The following is a 27932-nucleotide window of genomic DNA, read 5'->3' as shown; positions in this document are numbered from 1 at the left end:
GCTACACTCATACCAATCAAAATTATGTTTTACGCAACAGATAAATTCAGACCTACACCCTAATAAGTCGTCCAATTTCGGTCACCTATTAAGGAGAATGTAACCTTATTTCGGTCCGCGCAGTGGCCGGGAACAAATCCCGCAACCCCACCCCGGTCGCATCATGGAATGAGGACCGCCACCGGCGGAACGATATATATATATATATATATTTATATATACACAATCAGCACGTTAAGAAATACAAAGATCCTTACTTGCCAATGGGTAACAGCTAACAACATCGCCAGTCTTGCCGATAGTTGTACCGGTTGCCAATTTAGAACAAAAAAAAAATTATAAAAATTTTCTTTCCGCCATACCTAGGAATTTCATTGTAATCGAAACATATTTCAATTCATGTTGTGTGGAGGGGTGTTTGGGCGTCCAATGGTTCTTGAGTTTGTAACGAGCTTACCTCGGTAAGTGGTTGAAGAAGTCCCGGCTCGTACACAGAGATGTAGTGTCCACGTGTGGAATATCATATTTCCTTATAAGTTTTTCATATAAAGTGAGTGGAGCCGTCTGTGTCCTCAACCTAGAAGTGGTTTGCTTGTAGTTGGTCCATTGATGCTTATAAACTCGCCTAAAACACTCCCAGAATCTCAATGCTACCCTTTCTGGGCATGATTGTAGGGGCTCAATCTGAGTCTGTGCCTCCATGGCTGGAATAGGAGTGGACTTAGCAGCGCCTGTGATTACCCTTAAGACCGTATTTTGTACGAAGTCGAGTTTGCTTAGTGTGCTAGCGCTAGTTGTGACCATCACTTTGCTCCCGTATAAAATTGAAATATTTGAACAAGTATAACTTTTCCATTTAAGAAGAGATTTATTAAATTTTTTATTAAAATGTTCTTTTATATATATAATTTATCCCTAAAAATATACGTAGAATCCCGCAAAAGCAATACAGTAGGTGATGAAAAATTGATTGCATTTTTGAATGTAGCATGAAAATTTATGTTAGAACACGATAAGACTTTCATGTGCCAAATAAGACTTTCATGTGTTTATTAGTGTAGTAAGAGAAATAATCTTTGAAATAACAAAGCAGGGACAAGAAATGAATGATTTATGTCACGCCATAATTACTTTAGTCAAAATTAAGAGTGACTTTATTAGTAATAATGAATGGTATGAAATCATTGTAGGGAAAATTATGTTATGAATAAACACAAGAGTAAAATGCTGATAATGAAATGTGACAAAAAGGAGAAAAATATATGTTAAAATCGAGAACAAAATCTTCTTACCAGTAATCACAGAATTTTTGTGATTAGTTAAAAAAGCCGACTACAAGATTGTAATACTTTCCTGGCATTGGTTATGTATTCTTATGTAGTAGAAAAACGTTACCTAAGTTCCTTTTTTGGGGTGGGAAGTAGTTTATGATGAAATTTCATTACAAAATTATCGTTATGTTTAAATAAATCAAAAAAGTTTTACGATTATTCTACGTTTTCGTTTTATGTTAAGTGGAATAAAGTAAAAGAAATTCCAGTAAAAAATGTATAACCAAAAAAACTTCCCTAAGAACTCTTTTTGGGGATGGGGGAGGTGAATTATGATGAAATTCTATTTTATATTGTTACTAAAAATGTTCGATAATATTAAAAATTTAAAAGATCGATACTTTCAAAAAGGTTCGGTTTCCCCCGCTCCAAAATTGCCCCCAAAGTATTTCTTTTTGATCGCTTGCTGTACCAATATGCCTAGGAAGACATTAAAAAATCTTTTTAAAAATATGCAATAAATAAAAAGATTTTTTTTAATTTTTGGAAAAGGAGGAATTTTGGGGCAAATTTTTTTTTAGTTTAGAGGAAAAGAATTTACCAATTTAGTAAGCTTAATATAAAGTGGAGTTATATTTACAAATTTTTGAGGAAATTTGCTCTCCATCCCTTGGAAATATTGACCCCAAAATTTTACAAACAAATTTTCCCGAACACAGGAGTCTTTGTATAAAATTTCATTAAAATCTCTTTATCCACTTAAAAGTTATTAAACTTCATACACGCTAACATACGTACGAACGAACATCCTTCTTTTTTTATCTTTTGGAGGTTCTTGGGTCATGAAAACGTCGAGAAATGACAAAAAAAAAACGTACCGTATTTTTTCACTGATTACCATACTTTCCTTCTAGAAGCATAGCTCTAGAAACTATGATGTCAAGGAAGAAAAATTAGACATACAGGCGATGGTAAGATAACAATAATATTATAAAAGTTTTTCAGAATTTTTAAAAACTTGATTTATACTTTTTAGTCATACTTTAATCAAATTATTATCATACACTGGATGAGTTTAATTAGTAGGTTAATTTGGATTTCAAAAGATAACTACATATATTGAAATTTCTAATATATTTATAAAATATCAAACAAATTCAAATTTTCAATCAAACATTTACTATTCAAAATAACGAAGTAGTGAAGTTTTTATTTAATTTACTTACTTAACTATCACAATTTTCGAGAAATTTTTTTATCAGTTTTTTAAAAATATTTCTCATTCGATTTTTCAAACGGCTATCGGATTTGTTATCTATGACCCCAAAAATCCAGCATAGCTGTTTTGCAGATTTTGCAATTTTTTACATCCGCATCTTTAATTTACCCCCGTACGAGGGATGTTTACAAAAATAATGATTGAATATTGTATTCTCACCCGACCTTAATAACTGAAAATTTCATCAGTAGACAATGTCAGGAAGGATGTTGAATTAAGGATGAAAGATTTGAGGACAAATATGAAGAAAAAAAACATTGTGAGTTAAAGAGAAGCAAGTATAAAGCAGAACCGCACAACCTAGTAAAACGTTATTAAAAAAATAAAATATAACTTCTTATATGTAATTTAGCGCTTTGTGACGATGAAACGTGGCTGTCAGGGAATCCACAGAAAATACTTCAAACCATTCAAATGGTTAAAAGCAAAAAAGGAATACACTAGAAATTAAATTTCATGAAATGGCTTCGTGAAAGTATTTTACGGATTAGGAAAAAAACGAAAAATATTTATAATATATAGCTATTCTTTATTACTGAAAGATTTTTCTTAGAATATTTAACAGATCAAAGAATAATATTTACAAAGTATTTGAATATTTAACTTTATTTTATTAAATATACTTCTATTATATATTTTACAATTGGAGCTTTCATATTTACATTGAATGAATTTTGTACTATTTTTGGATAAAGGCCTTCCTCTTCATTCTCGACTATTCAAGTAAGTTTTCACCTTAATCTGAAAAAATAAAAAATAAAAATAAAGAAATATTTATTTACATTGTACTATGCATTGTACTTTTTATGCATTATGTTTAGGTATAATTAGTATTTTTAAGTTTAGAACATTAATACACGTAGATGCGTGCTATAGATCAAATTGTAGTGGCTAATGTCTTGGTACTTTTCCGTTTTACACCTCCCAATATTTTTTCTCATTTTTTCACATTACGAATACTTAATATAGCATGTTTTATAATATTTGATGAACAGAACATTAGAGAAACACCGTAGTAACTCAATAAAAATAACCCAATAATGCATTAGAGAAAACATGCTGTTTTATACTAGTATTTTAAATATTCTCTCTCCATATTAATATAATTTACACATAAAAAAGTCGATTGTAATTAAATGGGAAAAAAATTGGGAGGCGTAAAACGAAAAGTAGCATAGTCTTCAGTGTACTAACATTCCCAAAAGAAGCACAATCTTCTCCAAAATAAATATATTAATTTGCCAATACGCCCAGTAAAACTACAACTTTTAAGTTATGATAGAATTTTAACCAAAATTTAATATTTATTTTGAAAATTTATTCTTGCTACAAAATTAATCCACGCGAGTGAATCCTTGGACAAAAGAAACTGTATAGTTACTAAATTTAATCTTATATATGTCGCCGGAAATGATAAAAACGAAGATTTGATCAAATCCCTAAAGTAGATGATCAAATCACGGAAGATGTAAAAATTACAACTATGTGGGGTGATTTCCCAAAAGAAAGTAAGTGATTTGATCAAATCCCTTAACTGTTTTAGTGAAAAGATGAAATAAACAAGTCAGGACTCATATAACATCAAAGGGTAGAAGGTGTCACGACTTGTTTATTTAGTAAACTATGCATTATTAAATGTAGAGTAGGTAATACAACAATAGTCATTGAAACACAAATATTTTGTGCGAAAGTAATTTAAAAAAAACTGTAAAAAACTTATAACTTAATTAAAGTTATAAGTTAATTAATTAATTTAAGTTTTTTTCATAGTTTTTTTTTCAATTACTTTCGAATAAATAATTTGTGTTTCAATGACTATTGTTATATTACCTATTGTACATTTAATAATACATGGTTTACTAAATAAATACTTTTAATATCTAAACAATATTATTTCTTTTTTTCACTAAAACAGTTAAGGGATTTGATCAAATCACTTACTTTCTTTAGGGAAATCACCCCACAGAGTTGTAATTTTAACAACTTCCGTGAATTGATCATCTAACTTAGGGATTTGATCAAATCTCCGTTTTCATAATTTCCCTGCGGCACATATAAAATTATTATTTATTAAATTTTTTCTTCGCATTATGGAAAATAAACGTATTGATTTAAAAAAATGGATTTTCCACGGAGAAGCTACATATAAATAATTTAATTACACGTTGAAAAATTTCTGGAAAATGACCTTGAAAATATTTTATGTATTTCTTTGAATCGGAATGTACTGAAAACATTAACTATTGTATTTGTCGCTTCCTTCTAATATGAATAAAAGATAAAGCATATAATTTTTGCTACTTTTTTTTAAAGTAATTTTATAAAAACACGCTTGTGGTTGATATTATTTTTCTTATGAATAATCCGGAAGTCTCCAGATATTCTATGGAGCTTTCTGGATTCAGGACTCGTAGGCAGTTAAGTCCTTTATTCGTAACGTGTGCGTGAGCTGTAGAATTGTATAGACTCAGCCGGTCATACCTGAGACGTGTGGTTAATTGAAACCGAACGACCAAAGAACGCCGGTATTCTTCATCTAGTATTCAAATCCGAACTCACCAGGTTGGTCTAGTAGTAAACGTGTCTTCCCAAATCAGCTTATTTGGAAGTCGAGAGTTCCAGCGTTCAAGTCCTAGTAAAGTCAGCTATTTTTATACGGTTTGGAATACTAGATCGTGAATACCGTTGTTCTTTGGTGGTTGGGTTACAACCAATCACACATGTCAGGAATGGTCGAACTGAGACTGTACAAGACTACATATCATCCTCATTTATCCTCTGAAATAATACCTGAACGGTAATTACTGGAAGTTAAAGAGGAAAGAGAAAGTGAATAGTATTCAAATCCGAATAAAATTAATTATCATTATTAGAATTGGAACTTGAGAACTCTCGTCTTCGAAATCAGCAGATTTACGACAAGTTTTACCACTAGACCATCACGACGAACGGTTGATAACCACGTGTATAACTTCAAAACTTAAGTAGTTTTAACGACTTTATTACATAATTGTATAAAATTATATAATTTTATAAAATCGAGATTGTGAAGGATAAAAGAAAGCGTGTTAATAATAATTTAAACTTGCACAGTATAAAATATATGTAAACTACTCACATATTCAGGATTTGCAGATAGACATTGCTGAAAAGCATACGCCGCTTCACATCCATTTAATTGACTGAAATTATCTAAAAAAAAAAGAAAAAAAGAATTTAATTATTTTCGTAGTTTTATTTTACATACTTTTTCATTATTATCAACGTAATGATATCGGGATGAGAATAGTAATGTTCTTGCAAACGGTAAATTGTGTTAAGTGAATTTATGTAGTTTCAACTCGGTATTTCATCAGAATTAAGCATCTCAGGCCGATATTTATTTAATAAGAGAGGTGGTGATAATATTTTGCGATAATTTTTAAATTTTCTTCTGCTCCTTATGAATGATTATTTCTATATATTTATGTTGGATAAACTTGATAAATTTTCTATTCTCAGAATAAATTTGAACGTTATAAAACTATTTAACCATATTTCGATAATAAAAGCTACAATATAGCCAGGTATAAGCTTAATAATAAAGTCTGCATTATTAAACTTATCGTTTGATGAATTGTTTCATCGGCTGAGAATAAGTATTTAGATTATTTTATTATCCTAATTTTTCTTAGAACTGAGTAATCTTACTTTGTTACCACCTCCAAAGTTATAATTTGTAAGTAACCAAAGTAGTCATTCGCCATCATCTTCATAAAAACAAGAAAATAACTGTAGAAAATCGAACTAAGTCACAACTTAAATAAGTTATATAAGATTATATAACTACAAGGCAGAAGACAGATTGATAGCTGCCAATTCTGCAATGCGGTGGGTTCCATAAGGCATACATTTTTTGACTGCACTAGGTGGCTGGAGGAGAAACCTCAGGAAGATTGGACTCACCGGAGGGTGTAATGCAATTGATGCTATCTTCGAAACATGTGGCTGGAACATGTGTATTCAATGGTTCCGAGGAGTAATTCGGTAAAAATTGGTTGAAGAAGAATTCGTGGAGGACAGTAAAGATGTCGGGTGAGGGCGCTGATGGAGCGCCAGCTCTTGGGGACGGATGGCGGAGGTGCCCTTGTATTGTTGTCATCGATAACTCCGGGGGGACGCGGCTTTGCCGTCTGGGGTCGGCATTATTGTCAATAGTTATGTGTATAGTGTATATATATTTTTTTTTTTTGTAGAGTGTGAATGAGAGGTGTAAATATTTGTAAAATATTTGTATGAATGTGAGGTGTGCCCGTGACGTGCATGGTGCTGAGGTTATGCCATCGGCGACAATTCCAGTATTACGTTGCGTGAGGGAGTGATTTTTTAGTGGGTTCCACTGCAGTAGGCGGTGAACCCCACATACCCAGTATGTACGGGCTACTAGGCGTTTGGTTGAGGCAAACGTTCCCACTTCCGCGACGTAAAACAAAAAAAAAAGTTATATAATAACTTCTCTATCGGGGCTTAACCTAAGACTGTCCGGAATAAAAAAATATACATTGCTTTATACTTATTACTTTCCCGTCTAGATATCGCTATAGCAGAGCTATAGCGATATCTAAGGAAAGTATTGTAATCGGTTCAATTTGGGCATACGCGATTTTCACCGGATGTTAATGTTCATATGTACTCGCACGCGCGTGTGTGTGTTCGGTGTTGGCCTCTAAATCCCCTTATATCTCTAGAACTACTGAACCGATTTTGATCAAACTTGTCAGATTACTATTATATTTGGATCATTGATGCCATTAAATTTTACATTTAAAAAGTCAAGGGATGCTGTAGAGTTATATCACCCTCAGTATCTCGAGATTTCGATTAATTAAGATCATATTTTTCTTAGACACATTTATTAAAAATTCAAAAAATAACAATATTTGCAAAAAATATTTTTTTGTAAAAAATCGCATCCCTACCCCAAAAAATGCTCTATACGATTGTTATATTGTAAAGTCACAGGTTAACAGTAGAACCAGCCTCCGTGGCCCGAGTGGTAGCATCTCGGCCTTTCATCCGGAGGTTCCGGATTCGAATCCCGGTAAGGTATGGCATTTTCACACGCTACAAATCATTCATCTCATCCTTTGAAGCAATACCTAACTATGGTCCCGGAGTTTAAAAAAATAAAAATAAAATAAGGTAAACAGTATAATTAAATAAATGGATAATATTTAAAGTGTAAAAAAGTAAATCGGTCTGGCTGGTTCACAAACTCGATCGCCCGATCGACTCGGTACCTTGTGCGTTAAGTCTCGCGCTACACCAATATGCCGACCATACAAGCGAAATTCGTTTTATAAAGATGTGAAATTTCATTAGTTTAGATAGTGCCGACCGTCGTTGCTAGTATCGTTACACCAGCGCAAATTAAATACGGTACCCGCGCCTAAGTTAGAATCTATGAATTAAATAAACGAAAAAATACTATATTTAAATTAAATAAATATTTTAAATTGTGTATGTATGTTTATTTGTAAACCGTGCATCATAAACAACCCACATTTGTAGGACTTTCCTCGAACCCGGCTTTGGCCGCGTGACGAGAAGGTCCTACAACTGTGTTGACAGATTCTTTTCCGATGAATATTGTTAGGTTTTTTTTTTTTAATAAAATATGTTATAATATAAATCGAGCCCGTATAATAAATAGTCCCATGTGATTGATACATAATTTTCAATTCAAATCGCCTAGTTTGAATTGTAAATACATATTACAAAATTTTATGTCACCTGTTTTTAATTATAAAAATCGTATTAGTATTTGTTCAATTCGATCGAAATTTTAACGTATTTTTACTAATTAATTAATTTGAAACGTACACTTTTTTTCAGGAAATTTACGGCTTCGTTTTATTTTATGAAATAAACTTACATAATTGGTGAATGTCAATTTTTTTTTTACAGTTTAACATATTTACTTAGAAAGCATTGCTCACCGTTATTTACAGGAGGAAAGAAAACGCATTTAGCTGTTATGTACTCTTAGTTTAATAAAATTTTCAGTTTAATTTAGTAAAAATTCTGGTTACAAGGAAATAGTGACTAATTTTCACAGTATATATAAAATATGGAAATTGATTACTTACTTTCTTTTTCCATGCAGTTTAAAGTGATTTTACTCATTATACCTTTTATGGTATTGTCTTTAAAATCATATTCAAATCGTGATTTTAATCCTTCTAGATCTATCTTGCCATCTTTCATCTGTAAAAAAAAAAAATATTTGAATGATATAAATTCGACTCTATTCTTATATGCAATATTCCGTTTTATTAAATTAAATTTTATAGTATTTCGTCGATTATTTTGTAAATATCATATTTCATTCAAAGATTAATGTCTGTGATAATTATATTTGTATTTTATTAAACTATACTAAAATATTTAATTACACAATCTTATTTACTTACACAACCAATTGCATGAAAACCGCATGAGAGGTAACACTGAAAAAAAATAAAAACATAAAATAGAATATTTTTTTAAACATTTAGTGCAACTAATATAATTTAATGTATCTGTACCTATAAAGCAACTTGTCCTGACTGATTGATTCATCAACGGCCAGCAAAATCCACTGAAGATAAATTGTTGAAAATTTCTATACACGTTGTTACGATTTAAGTGCAAATTAACGAAATATTTTTTTTTTGAAATTCCGAGTTTAAAGGGTTAAAATAAATCTTTGAATTTTTTTTTTCATTTCTCGATCAGAAATAAAGGTATCAACTTCATTTTTGGTGGGTGTAATTTTCATCTAAAAACCGATTTCTATATTTTTTTAAATTCGACCGTGAAAGCGATAAAGAAAGGTAAAAGAAATTTGAACAATGATTGCAAATTTTCCCCATTTCCGACTATACTAAACAAGATATTCACTAGATAGCAGATTGCAAATACTCTTCAAATAAATATCCAAAAACCATTTTCGGCTTTTTTTTTTTTTAATTTTAATTTTTTAAGGATGTGACGGTGTACTGCGCAGTGGCTTAACTAACACAGGCATTATTACTGTTATGTGCGACGCGACTGTTTCGCTTCTTTGACTAAAAAACATAAGATAGAACTAATTTAAAAAAATAATAACATCTCAGTGGTGTTTGTCGGTTAACGCTAAGAACCGAGCGAAATACGTCTTTTACCCTATTTCGTACGCGTAACCAGTTATAACTAATATTTTTAAATATTATACTTGTTTTGAAACCCGCATTCTTATATCACTAAAAGTTTCGGGTCCTGTGCTGACCAAATTGTTGCTCTGAATAAATTACAATACACTGATATTTTAGGTAGATTTCGTAAGAAAGTTACCTATTAAAATGGGTACCATGATTCAACTTCCGGAAAATTTCGACATATCTTCACGTTTCACATTCCCCAGACCAAAAAACTAACGTCAGTTAAAAAGTTTATATATATATATATATATATATATATATAATTTTTTTTTTTTTTTTTTTTTTTTTTTTCTTGTGGACACGATAACTCCCGTAATTTTGCGGCAATCACTTTCAAATTGATACATGAAATATAACGACCAAAAATCTCGATTAAGTTCGTTAATGGACTAAATCGGGGCGACTTTTTTAAAAAAAGCAAAATGTCGCTATAACTTTCTTATTAAGTAAAATATCGAATTTGTTTAAAGTTCTTACTATTCTTTGAATAAGGGCCTAAAACTTATCTAAGTAAAGTTTTTGAATATCACCAACCATTTGCCCAGGGGTGGAAAAAATGGGGTTTCGAAGACAAAAGAAAAGTCATACCTCCCTTAATAGGCACATTATCGAATCGATTTAATGTGATCGTTAGTACTCTAAATAAACTAAAAATTTTGTCTGAAACGAGTTTTGATATGACCAACCCTTACGGCATGGCATGACCAAAATATTGTTGGAATTGTAAAAGAGGCTTCCCATATGCTAAACATGTGAAACTGGTTTACATATGAAACCATTGTCGTATTGAGTGAATTTGAAGGAAACGCATTTAAATTGCCATGACTTAGTACAGTGTATATTTTAACCTTTGCAAGTGACAGTATTTTATTGCAAAGGTGATTTTTCTGTGTGTTATCCTTGCTTAATTTGAAAGTGTGTAGATATGCCTAGACTTAAGATGAAAAGTTCGGTATATTCAAACAAGGTAGTTTATCTAACGTAAGTTGCAACACTTACGGTGGGTAATGTAGGCATATTGTACTTTCAAATCATCTTTTCAACATTACTCTTGTTACATTTACACATGTTTTAAAATAAAACTTTTTGAAAAATGTTTTTTTTTTTATCAATACAAAGAAACAAACGTAGAATTTCCCACTACTCCTCAAATAAGTGTGTGGTCAAGCAGTTGGAAAAATCATAAGAAAGTCTTGATAAGTTTAGCAACAGCTTGTAGTCTAATGAGAAAACGTAGTGTCTGTAAAACATGGAAAGTAATGTTTGATACGAGCTCGTACAATCCGAATTCGCCTACCCCTATTTTAAAATCTACCTCCGCCTTCTGGGGTGCCGAAAGACATTTTTTTATAAATTGAGCCGGCTTTAGTTTTTATTTATCAATATTATTCTCACAAGCGTGAGTTTAATGAACTCAGTGGGGTCAAGGGGCAGAGCCATGACCGGGTTAATATCCCTTGACCGCGATCGTAAACACATGTAACAATATAACGCGGGTGAAGCCACGACAGGGATCCGGTAGTCGTATTTATAAAAGTGTTATTAACCGAACAGAACGATTTGTTATAGGTAATTAACTCGGGGTGGCGCGGATGGTTACCGCTAATCTTTCCTTACGATGCAGAGGTAAATGATGTCTATAGGTTAAGAAGCAAGGTCAGGCATGCCATTTTCACACGCTACAAGAATTCCCATTCATCTCACACATCCTCTGAACTAATACCTACCGGTGGTCCCGGGGGTTCAAAATAAAAAATAAAAATAACATTAAGAATCAAAAAATCTGCACTAGATTTGTTGAGACTTCCAAAATATCATACGAATCGAACAATCGAGTTTTAAATATAGGTGCTGATTTTTATTTTTGTTCTTTTATATCATAACCAACCAATTGCGGTATTATTATTGTATAATAATAAAGTAGTAATAGTAATAATATGGTTGGTTATAATTTTTAATAGAATTTAACGATAATCTGCAACTATTAATCGAAGTCTTTACTTTGCAGAGATGTCGGGATCAGGTAAACTTAGCCGCTTTATTTTATAGTTGATTACAACGATATAGTGTTAAAGATACTGTTTTTGACCGTCTTTAACGGCCCTGATCGACGAAAGCGATTCTGTTTCGTCGAAGTACAAAATACAAGATAATGTCAAAGATTACTGTGGAGTAGTTTAATTTTTAAATGCGTAAATTTTTTTCACTGAAATCGAATCCGTATCGGATTACAAACTTAGAATATCCTAGCATATCCTATTAACGATTGACTTTATAATTATAAAAGTTCTCACAATATTAATAAAACAGATCGATGAAATCCAGTACCGTACTAGATTCAACTAGTACGATATTATGTTATTACTATTATAACAATATTTAATCTAGTTTACCATCTATAGACTAAACGATGATTTTTATCATACTATTAATCATACTGTTTCCTGCTTACTTAGAAGGCTGAAATTTAGCTAGTTGATGGTAAAACATCTTTAGGAAAAATATGATATGACCATTAAAGCGATCTGAGATCAGAAGCTTAATTTACGTACTACTAAGTAGAATTTTCGTGACTAATCATTCTATTCCCTTACACAGTTAAACGGGTTTTAATTTGTTTTCCCCCGATCATCTAGTATCTTCAGAATTCGTTATTTAGATACGGTCTCTTTTCTTATTCTTCAAATTTAAGACGGAAGATAACACACATATTGTCAACGATTATCGGGAAAGTACTGTTCGCGATTTTTTCCTTTAAACTTCTAAACGGTTTAAAGTGAAGAAGAATAAGGTAAATTTCATTAGTACTCATATATTTTTCCATTAAATTGTGACAAGCCCACCGGGCTGGTCTAATGGTTAAATCGTCGTCCCAAATCGGGTCAGCTTATTTTCGAAGTTGAAGGTCTGAAATTCAAATCCTGGTAAGGTTAATTACTTTTATACGGATTTAAATACTGGACAGTGGATACCGGTGTACTTTGGTGGTTGGGGTTCAATTAACCAAAGTTTCATGAATGGTCGGACTGATATATATATATATATATATACATATATACATATATACATATGTGACAGGTAAATGAGGTGTAGATTTTTACAGACTCAGTTCGACCATTCGTGAAACTTGTGGTTAATTGAACCCAACCCACCAAAGTACACTGTAAATCCGTACTATACTATAAATCTGTACTGTACTAAATCCGTATAAAAGTAACTAACCTTACCGGGATTTGAATTTCACACCTTTAACTTCGAAAATAAGCTGACCCGATTTGCGGCGACGATTTAACCATTAGATCAGCCCGGTGGGCTTGTCACAATTTAATAGAAAAATATATGACTACTAATGAAATTTACCTTAATTCTCCTATATATATATCATCGTCATCTCACTGGGTCGCGGGAGGGGTTGCTTATTGTTCACTAGTTGAACAGTTTGCTATGTACATTAGGAAAAAAAAGTAAAAATGAAAAACAATTGTGACAAGCTTATATTAGGCTCGTAAAATAATTTCAAGGATTTCTGAAAAGATATAAAATAATTTCTTGCTGTTAACCACCACCACTTGAAAGGTGAAACAGGGCAGCATCCATTAACTTTATACATATATCGGATGAAATTACCAATACTTTAGCTTCGAAATCCTACAGAAACTGATTTCGTGAATTTCTATTTAATCATAGATTTGAAGGTGAGATCGATAAAAGGATTTTATGTCGTCAGTTTGTAAATCGGCAGCGTTGAAAATCATTCGGCGGTGTTCTTCTGAAATCTGTATAGTATATTAACGGAATATTTATTTATCCATCACTAATTTAAAAAATAATTAAACTGGTAAAAATTAACACAGTTATTCCTAAAGCGATGTTAAGGGAAAAAATTAAATGTATTATTTTGATAAACTATCTGCTAAAGGAGTATAAAAACTACTCTCAATCGACAAAATTTAGGAAACTAATGTTCTTAAATTAAACTAAGTTTCCTATTTTTTGACTGCTATTTGTATCCGACTTACCTTTCCAGCTTCAGTTTCTGGTGTATCGTGATCTTCGACTTTCTTCTTATCTTCTGTAATAATAATAATAATATATTAAACTCTGATAGTAAATTATCTAACTTTAATAACTTGTCGAGTTACTAAAGAAGAAGAAACAAATGAAAAGTTCTAAAAGGAGGGAAAAAAAGTTGAGAATCAAACGCATGCAAAGACTCATACAGGCACTCCAACTTACGTACAGACTTCACGGTAGAAGTACTGAATTAGTGCAAATAATCGATTTCGATTTGTCATTACCTTGAAAAATTAAAATATTAATGCAATAAGCTGCAAATAATCTCAAATCAGAACATTTTTTTTACCGAAGTAACATTCATATTTCGTCGCATTGGTTAATATTAAACATCAAGTCGAATTTCTGGTATGGAAATTTTACTGAACCATCCAATTACTCAACCAAAACCAAGTTTTGAAAAAATTCACTCTGCATTTCTAAAACTTAACAGTTACGTATTAACGCCACCGCAGCTACAGCTTTATTTAAAAACAAAGTAGTCAATCGGATTTCGGTGGAAAATATTTATTTTATAAATATAATTTAACCAAACTTAACCTACGATCGCTTCGCTCGCTAACCTTGACTAATTAACACCGTAATTTCTTGAGTATTTATTTAATAAATTCAGTAATTATTGAAATTTGATTATTTAAATAATACATAATTGTAATTACTGAATTTATTAAATAAATACTCAAAAAATTATGGTGTTAATTAGTCAAGGTTAGCGAGCGTAGGTTAAGTTTGGTTAAATTATATTTATAAAATAAATATTTTCCACCGAAATCCGATTGACTACTTTGTTTTTAAATAAAGCTGTAGCTGCGGTGGCGTTATTACGTAACTGTTAAGTTTTAGAAATGCAGAGTGAATTTTTTCAAAACTTAATGTAATAAATTATCATTAGTATTCGGCTAAAGCTATTTTGGATATTGGGCGATCAGAATTTAATTTTAATGGTACCATTTTCTCGTCTCATCGAGCCCTTTAAAATGATATATCAGATAGATAACCATCGGTCCCGTTTGAAATTTTTAAGTTGCGCCCCCCATCTCTCGTCGCCCAAAAATCAAATCAAAAAAAGTGAAATATACGTTCATTTTAGTAGCCCTTCGGTACAAGGAAGAATGCCGCAAACCGCATCCAGTTGTCTCGATTATAAAAAAATTTGGAAGGGGTGTAAATTACTTTTCAGCCACCCGGTATATAGATCTATATAAAATTTTATGGCTCGAAAAGCTCCAAAACTACTAGATCAATTTTATTGAAATTTAGATATGCTGTAGTAGTGGATCTGAAGTTGTGCATGTAAAACGTTTATGAATATTGGTTGATTCATTCTTAAGTTACGCTCAATTTAAAGTCGACAACAGACAATTTAACCTCAATTTGAAACTATGTGGACTGTGTAATGTATTTTTTCATACGCCTTATGCTGAGTCACAGAGATGCTTGTATGTAGGGTCTACTCGTTAATCAAACGTATGTTTAATCCTTGTAATCTAAAAATCAGTGCGTTTCTGACTTTGAAATAGGGCGTCCGAAAAAGTCGGTCTTCTACGCAGAACGGCGCAAAACGTTTTTTTATTTATGTATTTTGTTCCTCATACACATCCTTTGTTTTGATACGTAAAAGGATGTCATGAATAAAGTACATTTTTATATTATTTTTTAAAATTTTGTTTATTTTTTATGAGAAAAATACCACGTTCTTTGTCTTACTTGTTCAGGAGTCAATGAGTTTCACGACACAACTAGGACGACAATAGTTTTGCGAAAATTGAAGGTGGAAAAATTAATTTATATGTAAATCTGCAAAAATATATATTAATATATTATTTATAAAAGTTATCACATAGCTATTTCAAGCTTATAAGATTTTCTTTAAATTCTTCTTTGTTGGATTGTTGTATGACGGACAAAATGGGACTGAAATCTAGCTTTTTAAAATAAATTTCTACGATCGTAACAAATCGCAATTGTAGCAAATCGCAACATATAAAAAGCTAACTTACGGGAGATTTTACACGTTTTCAATAGATCTTGTGAATTTTTTTATAAAACCTTATGGATTGTTTCAATAAAAAAGAATTTTCTCTTTCCACGTAAAATATCTATTTTCAGCTAATATTAAAAAATAATGAAAACCATCAGATTTTTATTTTGTTATTAAAATTCTAAAGTCGATACTTAAATAAACGATGCTTAATACAATTAATTTTATTTTCTTTTGTATTTTTTTTTTTTTTTTGACGATTAATTCATTTAATTAGCTTCCGGATTTTTTCTTAGGAATCTGTTGTAGATATTTCGTAGCATGTAAACAATGGAACACCATGACTAACCGGGATTCAAACAAGGAACCTTCTGATTAAATGGTGGAGATTCTATCACTATTATTTACTTTATAGAAAAGATTAATAGTTTTACCGTAAATTTTTTTTAATCAATATTGTACAATCCAAAATATTTACCTTATTCTCTGAAAGGGAAAAATTAGTTTTTATTGAGAAAAAGCTTTATTGTACTGAAAATATATATCAAATTAAAAAAAAATATTAACATTTTTTTCTTACAGAAATAATTATTATATGTTATTTAATGATTTAAACGTCCCTGTGACATCGTTGGAAGAGTTCATCGCCGAAGTTTCCGGGTTCTGCTCCCTGATAGATTCTAAAAAGTTTGCTATGGTAAACCCACAAAGTTGTAATTATTAACACGGTTATCGATCATTTAAAAAAAATTAAAAATAAAATAAAAGGCAGAAAAAGTGATTTAGTAAAAATCACACCTGCCTGTTTCATAAACTTTATATTTTATTGTTTTAACAGTAAGAAAATAAAGTTATATATATTTATACTTATACAGAGTGTTCCTGGACGTATTCCCCGAGCTTAAAATACTAATTCAGGACACCAAAATGAGCAAAAAGGTTCATAACAATTTAAGTCCTATTTTGCTTTGTTTCCTTTGTAGACACCATTTTGTGATTTTCAACAAAACAATTATTTCTCAGGAACGGATAAACCTGAATTAATAAAATTTGGCCAATCTAAGACTAGTGTCTTATTGTACAAAATAAAAATTTTGAAAACTTCATGTTCAAAAATTTCAAAATAGCGGCCGGCCATCTTTTTTTTTTGTTTTGTTTAATCTTCAGTATCTTTGTAATTATTTGTTTGATCAAATTTTTTCTCATTAGAAAATTTAAAAAAGCATTCTGTTTTTAACAAAATGACATTCATTCGTAAAAATCCGTTAACAAACAATGGAGTTATTGCAGACAATTAACAAGACAGTACGCTTGCGCAACGTAATGTAGGTGATAATTTTTATTAATTTAGAATTATTATTTATTATTAATAATTTTTATTACATTTAGTAGAGGAAATAAAAATAGGCAAAGAATTATCAACTTATATATATGTTTTTTTGGCCTGAAGAAATATATATAAATATTTTTGTTGTACATTACCTGGAGAAATATTTTTTAGTTCATTTGCACAATTTTTGTAAACTACCTCTTCAGCTTGCTTTGATAATCTTCCCTAAAAAAAAAATATGAATAAAAATAAATAATATCTTAACATTAACTAGCTAAATACCGAATCGAATAATTAAAAATATCTTGGACAAAATATTTTCCATCCAGTGGTAATTATGATCTTACGATAACTAATTTAAGTTAGTGTAAATAGTAATCAATATTATTTTTTAGGTATCATGAGTTATACGACCACCACTATAAATATATAAAATAAAATAAAAATATATAAATTTTGTGTATGAGGTTGATAAAATAATCAGTAGAAACATAAAGATTTGTGCAATAACAAATTAAATAAACTTAACCTACGCTCGCTTCGCTCGCTAACCTGACCAGCGAGCGAAGCGAACGTAGGTTAAGTTTGATTCGATTATAATTATACTTTTAGATTTATTTAAGGTATTACCGCACATATTTTTACGTTTCGCAAATATTTTATATATTTATAGTGGTAATCGTATAACCCACGCGACCCTATTTTTTTTATAGTGATTGATAATAGACTTTTTAAGGTTATTTCCTCCTCAAAAGTCAACAAAATAAATAAGTCGGTGCACACATAAACATTAAGACAATTTTTACAATAAAATACCTATAAAAATAATTTTTGAGATATAAACAAATTAAAACATTTCTTTAAAAACTATACTTACTCGTTTTTTTTTTTTAGAAAAAGCGAGAATCAACAGCTATGGGTCATTAGCCCGATTTAAATTGGTAGAGTATGAAAAGATACCATGTTTAACCGGGATTCGTACCCGTAACCACCGCACGAAATAGCGATATGCTACTTAGCCACGGAGGTGGGCATGTTATTTTTTTGTAACTTTGTATTTTAATAAATTTTTTTTTTTCTGAATTTTTACGGGCATCGACTGCTAAGGTCATTAGCCCTCGTCACATTCTTTAAAAGAAATTATTATCTCCATCAGGATCGTCATATGTAAGGGTGTAAAGGGCCCTTACATTTTATTTAAAAACACAATAAACATTAAGACATAAAAGACAAGGACAATCACACGCACTTACGGGGTGTAAAGGGCCCCGATATTAAAATTTGAGATAAGGTTCTCAAAAGGCCATGAAATTAAAATTTCAACTTATCAATACCATTTCTTTCTTTATATATATAAAAAACTACCGCTTAGAGATTCTTTTATCACAGATTTAAACTTTCATTTTATAGACTTTTAAGAAGTTCACTGGCGTGTAAGAATGCAACTATATTTTCTTCATTTCCATTATCCAGATCAGCACTAATATTATTTCTAAGACGGAACCTCTTTCTGAGGTCCTCATATATGGTACACTCTTCTATTAGATGCTTGATTGTCAGTGTTATATTACAAACACCGCACATTGGTCTCACTTCGCCGGTTAACATATATAAATTTATTAATCGCGTGTGACCGATTCTAAGTCTGGTCACCGCTACTTGTTCACGGCGAGTCAACTTAAAGTCGACTAATAATAATAAATATTATTATTTAAATTACTATTTTAATTTATTTCGATACTTTTTATTTTATATAAATATTTATTCTAAATAAACAGCAACAAATTAATTTAACCCTGAAATTAATACTCTAATAAATTTTTTAAACCCGTGTTAAAATTGAAGGTGTGTGCGCAAATTGCAGGTGTTGTTTGGAAATAATAAACACAATTAATTATATTCTAAGTTACAACAAGATTATGCACTAATGTTTGATTATTTTACAATCGAAATGAATTTACTTCTTATCTAATATCGAAACGTCTTCACGTTATGTGGAAAGTTGAAATAATACTAACCGGAATACTATTAAAAAATTTCATTCTAATTTTTCTGTTTATTTTTCTATTTTTCAAATGATAGTACGATTTTTATATCTATCTGATAAATAATTTTTGTGAAAATTAAATTTAATAGATTTAGAATATTTTATTATCGATGTTCGATTCTCTTATAAATAATACGGTACTTTGACTTTGTGATTAAATGTAATCGCTCTTCGCGTAATATTTATTCCACCAATACATGTCGTGCTTCATTGTTTACCATAACCGTTAAAAATATTTATCTATTTATTAATGTGTATTATATTAGTTTCTACAAAGGTTAAATTAATTTAATAATTATAAGTATTGTTTTACTTACGTTGCTTGCATGAAAACACAGAAGTATAACAGAAGAAATTAAAAAAATTCTGTTCATTTTTTAATTTTTTCAATAACAGTTCTGTAGATTTTCTTTAAACTAAAGTAAATTTGTTTTGTTAAATTTCAACTGTAAAAACTTATATTTTTACTCAACCTACAATGCAGTTGCAAATGTGTGGAAAATCGGAAATGTAAGTGAACGTTCGTTCCACGTTTTTGTTTTAAATACACTCGTACGTGTATTTATACAGATAAATTTACTATAAATTAATACATCCGGCCTTGTGCTAATTTTATTTTACCTTTTAATCTTTAAGATTTTTTCAATTAAAGTAATTAATTATTTAAAAATATAAAAACGCATCACAATTACTACTATAAGATACTAATTAGTCTAGTATAATAATAAATAATACGATTTTCTTGGTTTGCATATTTCCTGTGAACAGTTGGCGATTGTAACAATTCCCTTTATCTATTTATTTAATATTTTTGCATGTGTTATTGCTTATTAAGTATAAGTAATTTCCATCTTGATTAATTACAGACTGATTACGTGAAAATTTTATTTGAGCATTTTCCAGTTGTTTATTAAGAATGTGTGATGTAGGTCGATAGAACAATTAAAGCCGTTTTAATTATATATTTTCATTTTATAATCTTTAGATCTTTCTTATGTTTTTAACTTGTGTCGGTTTATGCATATTTTAAACTAGTGGGTGGCTCTGTGAACAGCGTACGTCACACATCGTGAATAAAACTTAATAACTTGTTACGTACAAGGAATTTCAATTAATAAATTTAAAATAAATTGTAGATTATCTGTTGAACAAATATTAACTATTTCGTTTAAGGACTGGCCTTTTTTGTGTTTTATAACTTTTGAAATTCCTTTGGATTAAATTTTTTTTAAATGTTACGCGGGTAAATACGACATCATCATTCTTAATAGCCAATATCGAGCAATTTTTTTTTTTTTGGTTTTGATCTTTCTAAACGTACGTCTCATTTGTTCGGAGTTCTGTGATATTCTCATCTACGGACTTCTTTTTTTTCCCTGTTTAGCCGTCAGATATTACTTCAGAGGATAAATGAGGATGATATGTATGAGTGTAAATGAAGTGTAGTCTTGTACAGTCTCAGTTCGACCATTCTTGAGATGTGTGGTTAATTGAAACCCGACCACCAAAAAACACCGGTCCACATCCACGATCTAATATTCAAATCTGTATAAAAGCAACTGAATTTACTAGGAGTTGAACGCTGGAACTCTTGACTTCCAAATTAGCTGATTTGGTCTGATGACCTCCTCTATGAATCATGAGACCTTGCCGTTGGTGAGGGGGCTTGAGTGCTCAGGGATACAGAGTAGCTGGACCGAAGGTGCAACCATATCGGAGAGGTATCTGTTGAGAGCCAGACTAAGGAATGATTCCTGAAAGAGGGCTTCAGTAGTTGTTAGGGGCGTGAGTCAGGACGACTTAAACGGCCGTATCAACATCACTCAGTCCTCTGAGTACTGCGCAGCTGAAAGCAATGGAAAACTACAGCTGCTTTTTTTCCAAGAAAATGTGGCTCTCTGCATTTTCACATAGCAATAATGGAGGCGCCTTCCTTGGTAAAATATTCCGGAGGTAAAATAGTCCCCCGTTCGGATCTCCGGGTGGGGACTACTAAGGAAGGGGTCACCAGAAAATTAAAAAATAACATTCTACGAGTCGGAGCGTGGAATGTTAGAAGCTTGAAAAAGGTTGGTAGGCTAGAAAATTTAAAAAGGGAAATGGGTAGGACAAATGTGGATATAGTAGGAATTAGTGAGGTTCGGTGGGAAGAGGAAGGCGACTTTTGGTCAGGTGATTTTAGAGTAATTAACTCAGCGTCAAATACTGGGCAGGCAGGAGTAGGTTTCGTGATGAACAAGAAGATAGGGAGGAGAGTGGAGTATTTCAAAACGCATAGCGATAGGATCATTGTAATAAGGATAAAATCAAAACCTAAGCCGACAACGATTGTTAACGTCTATATGCCTACAAGCGCCCATGATGATGATGAGGTAGAGTGTGTATACGAAGAGATTGATGAAGCAATTAAACACGTAAAAGGAGATGAAAATTTAATAATAGTTGGAGATTGGAATGCAAGCATTGGAAAAGGCAAGGAAGGAAATATAGTGGGTGAATACGGGCTGGGCAAAAGGAATGAAAAAGGGGACCGACTTATAGAATTTTGCACGAAGTATAATTTAGTAATTGCCAACACCCAATTTAAAAATCATAATAGAAGAATATACACTTGGAAAAAGCCAGGCGATACTGGAAGGTATCAGATAGATTATATCATGGTTAAGCAAAGATTTAGAAATCAACTCGTTGACTACAAAACACCCTGGAGCAGACATTGATAGCGACCATAATTTGGTGATAATGAAATGTAGATTGGGGTTTAAAAACCTGAAGAAAAGGTGTCAGATGAATCTGTGGAATTTAGAGAAGCTTGAGGAAGAGGAGGTAAAGAAGATTTTTGAGGAGGACATCGCAAGAGGTCTGAGTAAAAAAGATAAGGTAGAAAATGTAGAAGAAGAATGGGAGAATGTTAAAAAGGAAATTCTTAAATCAGCAGAAGCAAACTTAGGCGGAATAAAGAGAACCGGTAGAAAACCTTGGGTTTCAGACGATATATTGCAGCTGATGGATGAACGTAGAAAATATAAGAATGCTAGTGATGAAGAAAGTAAAAGGAACTATCGGAAATTAAGAAATGCTATAAACAGGAAGTGCAAACTGGTGAAAGAAGAGTGGATTAAAGAAAAGTGTTCAGAAGTGGAAAGAGAATGAACATTGGTAAAATAGACGGAGCATACAGGAAAGTTAAGGAAAATTTTGGGGTACATAAATTAAAATCTAATAATGTGTTAAACAAAGGTGGTACACCAATATATAATACGAAAGGTAAAGTCGATAGATGGGTGGAATATATTGAAGAGTTATACGGAGGAAATGAATTAGAAAATGGTGTTATAGAGGAAGAAGAGGAAGTTGAGGAGGATGAAATGGGAGAAACAATACTGAGATCTGAATTTAAGAGAGCATTAAACGATTTAAATGGCAGAAAGGCTCCTGGAATAGACGGAATACCTGTAGAATTACTGCGCAGTGCAGATGAGGAAGCGATTGATAGATTATACAAACTGGTGTGTAATATTTATGAAAATGGGGAATTTCCATCAGACTTCAAAAAAAGTGTTATAATTATGATACCAAAGAAAGCAGGGGCAGATAAATGTGAAGAATACAGAACAATTAGTTTAACTAGTCATGCATCAAAAATCTTAACTAGAATTTTATACAGAAGAATTGAGAGGAGAGTGGAAGAAGTATTAGGAGAAGACCAATTTGGTTTCAGGAAAAGTATAGGGACAAGGGAAGCAATTTTAGGCCTCAGATTAATAGTAGAAGGAAGATTAAAGAAAAACAAACCAACATACTTGGCGTTTATAGACCTAGAAAAGGCTTTCGATAACGTAGACTGGAATAAAATGTTCAGCATTTTAAAAAAATTAGGGTTCAAATACAGAGATAGAAGAACAATTGCTAACATGTACAGGAACCAAACAGCAACAATAACAATTGAAGAACATAAGAAAGAAGCCCTAATAAGAAAGGGAGTCCGACAAGGATGTTCCCTATCTCCGTTACTTTTTAATCTTTACATGGAACTAGCAGTTAATGATGTTAAAGAACAATTTAGATTCGGAGTAACAGTACAAGGTGAAAAGATAAAGATGCTACGATTTGCTGATGATATAGTAATTCTAGCCGAGAGTAAAAAGGATTTAGAAGAAACAATGAACGGCATAGATGAAGTCCTACGCAAGAACTATCGCATGAAAATAAACAAGAACAAGACAAAAGTAATGAAATGTAGTAGAAATAACAAAGATGGACCGCTGAATGTGAAAATAGGAGGAGAAAAGATTATGGAGGTAGAAGAATTTTGTTATTTGGGAAGTAAAATTACTAAAGATGGACGAAGCAGGAGCGATATAAAATGCCGAATAGCACAAGCTAAACGAGCCTTCAGTAAGAAATATAATTTGTTTACATCAAAAATTAATTTAAATGTCAGGAAAAGATTTTTGAAAGTGTATGTTTGGAGCGTCGCTTTATATGGAAGTGAAACTTGGACAATCGGAGTATCTGAGAAGAAAAGATTAGAAGCTTTTGAAATGTGGTGCTATAGGAGAATGTTAAAAATCAGATGGGTGGATAAAGTGACAAATGAAGAGGTATTGCGGCAAATAGATGAAGAAAGAAGCATTTGGAAAAATATAGTTAAAAGAAGAGACAGACTTATAGGCCACATACTAAGGCATCCTGGAATAGTCGCTTTAATATTGGAAGGACAGGTAGAAGGGAAAAATTGTGTAGGCAGGCCACGTTTGGAGTATGTAAAACAAATTGTTGGGGATGTAGGATGTAGAGGGTATACTGAAATGAAACGACTAGCACTAGATAGGGAATCTTGGAGAGCTGCATCAAACCAGTCAAAAGACTGAAGACAAAAAAAAAAAAGGAATGATGCGTTCACCAATAGACCAATAGACCCGGTGGGTCATCTACGGACTTCTAGCTGATGATTTCTCACCGGCTTATGCTTATGCATCAGCATATCTTATGCGGCCGTGATTGAATTCCGATTTAAAAATACATTTTAAGCTCTTTGAAGAAATATTCAGCTTGAAAAAGTTTCAACAAAAAAAGAAACAATATTACCCAGCGAACGTCTTTATAAAAAACAGGGAAACAAATATATTAAAAAAAAAAAGATGTTAATAATATATAAATAAAGAAATACATTAACATTTAGGGTGATTAGGAAGGAACACAAAAAATATTAGAGCTGTATGACGACATAGTTACTTTGAAGAAAACAATAATTTAATGAGGGACAGCCCTCTGCGGAGCTGCCGTTCGCTCGTGCTTGCACGAGTGGGCGGTAGCGATGAGGCACGGGGACTCTCGCACTCCCGAGCGAAAAAGACCGAGTCCCAGCTCCCGGAGTGGAGACCCAGAGACGGCATAGCTGGGCCTGGTGGATCCTACTCTGAAGGTTTGATGCGGACGCAAAGTGAGATCCGACCGGCGGGCCGAGACGTGGAGGCCCGTTACAGTAAAGGACACTCCCCTGGGCTGTGTAATACTTAACTACAGGATCCGGCCCGGATGAGTAGGGGGATAAAATATGAAATATATACAGTAATTAAAAAAGGTAGCAAGGAATTATATGAATTCAGTCCTTTAGAGGAAGTTAGTTTTAAAAAAAAAAGATTAAAAAAAGTATATAATTAGATGTGATAAAACAAAAAGTTGTAGCTGTTAAAATCGATAACATACTAATCGCAGAATATTTTTGTTTAAAAAATTACTTACAGTGGTGACATTAGGAAGATATTAAAAGTGGTGCCGCAAAAGCTAGTAGAACATTTATACGACAAGAAAACTTTAAAAATACAGTGTTCAACTTAAAAGAAGCTCCTCACCTAGTAGTTTATGCTAAATGCTTATACTATTGGTGTGAAATTGGTAAAATAATGTGGAGCATGTCGGTACGACTGGAGCTGGAGCGATTAGGACTGTTTATTGTGTGCACATTTTAGTATTGTCAATTTGCTTGGAACATTGTATTTTGAACAAGGTTGCGTAATCGTGTGTTATTGTTAGTTAAAATGCGGTTAACTATTGAAAGACGTTCGTGACGGAAACATATTTACAGAAGAAATCTCATGTTATTTGTCGGTGAAAGTTCAGGGAGAAATTTGAAAAAGAAGAACCACTGAAAAGTGTTATTCAGAAGTTAGTAAAAAATTTCGTTAAATAGGTTTGGTGTTAGACCAGAAACGTGCCCAGCACATGTCAGTTTTAACGACGTAGGTCGTACAGGGTATTAAAGCGGCAGTTACAAGATCTCTTCATAAATGTTTGAGGAGACTAAGCCGGAAAAAGAAAATGTCACTCAGTTCAACCCATACTTTGACTCACCGGATTGGTCTAGTAATGAACGCGTCTTTGCAAATCAGCTGATTTCAAAGTCAACAGTTCCAACGTTCAAATCCTAGTAACGCAGTTACTTTTATACGGATTTGAATACTAGATAGTGGATATCGGTGTTCTTTGGTGGTTGGATTTCAATTAACCACACATCTCAGAAAAGGTCGAGCTAAAACTGTTCAAGACTACACTTCGCTTACACTCATACATATCATCCTCGGAAGTAATATCTGACGGTGATTCCCGGAGGCTAAACAGGAAATAAGTTCAACCCATACTGCAGCGAGGAGAATCCGAGTGTTATCCGTATTGAATGCTGGTTTCCACGAACTGACTAATGCTGATTTGCTAAAAGGGTTCACTAATGTCAACGGTTCAAGAACTTCATTTGACGCAGCATTGGTATTTTAGATCAGGTATTTTACTCAGATGAAGCGTGGTTATTACCTTAGTGGGTATGTTAATACTCAGAATTGTCGGACGTGGGATACTGAAAACCTGCACATTTTCGTTGAATCTCCCTTACTCCCACAGAAATAGGCGGTGTGCGGGGTCAAGGCGTCGAATAACACGACCCTTGTTTTTTTAGAAAAGTATGGATACTGCCGTCTGCCAAGAAATTATCAACAGTTCATAACCTTACTGCAAGAGAATGAGTATGACTGCTGGTTACAAAAAACCAGCGCCACTTGCTGTACAGCACGCTCTACTGTGGAGCTGCTACAAGATTTTTTCGTGAAAGAATCATTTTTAAAAAATCGTGGTCAGATCCCCTAATTTGAATAGTCCAGACTTCTTTCTGTGGGGTTACTTAAAAGAAATTGTTTTTAGGACCGACTGCACACGCTGCAGAAATTGAAGAAAAACATTACCGATGTTACCCAGGAAATAGACATGGTACATCTAACAACAGTAGCTAGAAACATGGTCAAACCTATTGACAAGTGCATAGAAGTCGATGGACATCATTTTCAACACCTTCTGTAAATTATTATTACTTTGCCAACAAAGTATTATTTATAGACTAAACTAAGTGATGGGGCCTCTTTTAAGATGAACACTGTATTTTTACAAATTTTTGCGTTTTATAATAATGAAGCAGGGACGACAAAAAAAGATTATGAATCTGTGTTAGGTAGTGGAATAATATAAAAATAATAAAAGTTCAGCTTACCAACAATTTTTAAATGTTTAGATATATTCTAGCGCTTTCCGACTTTTATCCATCCTCAGCAATATCCATATAATTAAGTATAAAAATTTTACAACTATTCACTTAAAATAGTATAAAACAGAATAAATGAAACAAAATAAACCAAAATTAATACATAACAATTGATTTTCATTGTATTAGAAATGTAGTAAGTTGTACGTTAAAGTAAATCATGTCCTCTCAGTAAAAGAATCTCAGTTGTATAGAAATTTGAAATCAAAACAGTTTGGCCTACCTAATAATAATTAATTATTGGTAATAATTTGTTTAAATAGAAAGTCGTCTTGGAATTTATTTTGTTCGTTCGTCAGTTTGTTATTGTTTATATAAATGTAAATATTGTCTAAAATTTATAAAAATTTAAGTTTAAAATCTTTTATAAAAATCATTAGTATATTCGAATAAATCCATAAAGTTGTTTCGATTATATTTATGTTTGTATTCCAAAATATGTTTGGTGAATATACAATGGTCTTTATTTCTTTATGTATACAGTTAATATGTTCTTTGATTCTAACTGAATTGATCTATTAGTCATACCAATATATTTTAAGTTACAGTTTTCGCATTTTAATCTATCGGGTCGATGACACTGTGGACCATGTCCTTTATGTATGTCCCCGGTTCGAGGCAGAACGTACCAGAGTTGTTAGGGAGGTCGAGAGAGTAAACTCCTTTCTTGGTCTGCGAGTCAACTGGAAGACTCGCAGAGAATGGACTATCTTGGCTGGCTTCCTACGTTTCCTCGCTTTGAACAGAATGACTGAAGGGTTATAAGTAGAGTAGCATCCCGGGTGGTCAGACCGCCTGGACAGTTGATTGGCCGGAGGTAGGCGTCTTGGCATCGAGCCACGGTTAATCAGTAAAATAATGGTGATTATTGTTGAAATGTTAGCTGTCAGCGGAACGGCGACTGCATTGCTGAAGGTATGGGTAACTATGCAGCAGTGAGGTGTAGCGTCGTTTTGACGAGGGCAGTTTTCGTATTAGTAAGCATCATTGTCGGCGGGATGCCGAATGCACCCCGAAGGCATGGGTTCCTATGCAGCCTCGAGGTTTAGCGGTATTTCGACGATGATAGTAAGTGAAAGTGTCACGCGGGAATTTGAGATGGAGCTGAGTGGGAATAGGAGGTCTGTCCGCTTCTCCCT

At 32.3% G+C, this 27932-nt stretch overlaps 1 protein-coding gene and 1 long non-coding RNA gene across 2 annotated transcripts in view; one reads left to right on the top strand and one right to left on the bottom strand.

Moving 5' to 3' along the window:
• The window catches only part of LOC142331105 (uncharacterized), a 222281-nt gene that overhangs the window by 28755 nt on the left and 165594 nt on the right, over positions 1-27932 (top strand). The gene's annotated exons all lie outside the window — the stretch shown is intronic.
• LOC142331224 (uncharacterized) lies at positions 3139-19754 on the bottom strand. The gene is made up of 7 exons (XM_075376973.1): positions 19520-19754; positions 17308-17380; positions 13790-13842; positions 9003-9038; positions 8679-8796; positions 5669-5742; positions 3139-3291 (listed from the first exon to the last, which is right to left on the bottom strand). The coding sequence occupies exons 1-7, from the start codon at positions 19574-19576 to the stop codon at positions 3256-3258; spliced, it is 447 nt and encodes a 148-aa protein (XP_075233088.1). The 5' UTR covers positions 19577-19754; the 3' UTR covers positions 3139-3255.

This window comes from Lycorma delicatula, chromosome 10 (assembly GCF_047948215.1).
Source record: "Lycorma delicatula isolate Av1 chromosome 10, ASM4794821v1, whole genome shotgun sequence".
Taxonomy (NCBI): Eukaryota; Metazoa; Arthropoda; class Insecta; order Hemiptera; family Fulgoridae; genus Lycorma; species Lycorma delicatula.
The sequence above is the reverse complement of the archived record's forward strand: the minus strand, read 5'-3'. Positions and strand labels throughout refer to the sequence as shown.

Coding starts and splice junctions, on each gene's coding strand:
- LOC142331224 (XM_075376973.1), bottom strand. CDS start 19,576: ATGAACAGAATTTTTTTAATTTCTTCTGTTATACTTCTGTGTTTTCAT. Junction 5,743..8,678: donor AAACTGCATGGAAAAAGAAA/GTAAGTAATCAA, acceptor TTTTTTTTTTAG/ATAATTTCAGTCAATTAAAT. Junction 3,292..5,668: donor TATCTGCAAATCCTGAATAT/GTGAGTAGTTTA, acceptor TTATTTTTTCAG/ATTAAGGTGAAAACTTACTT.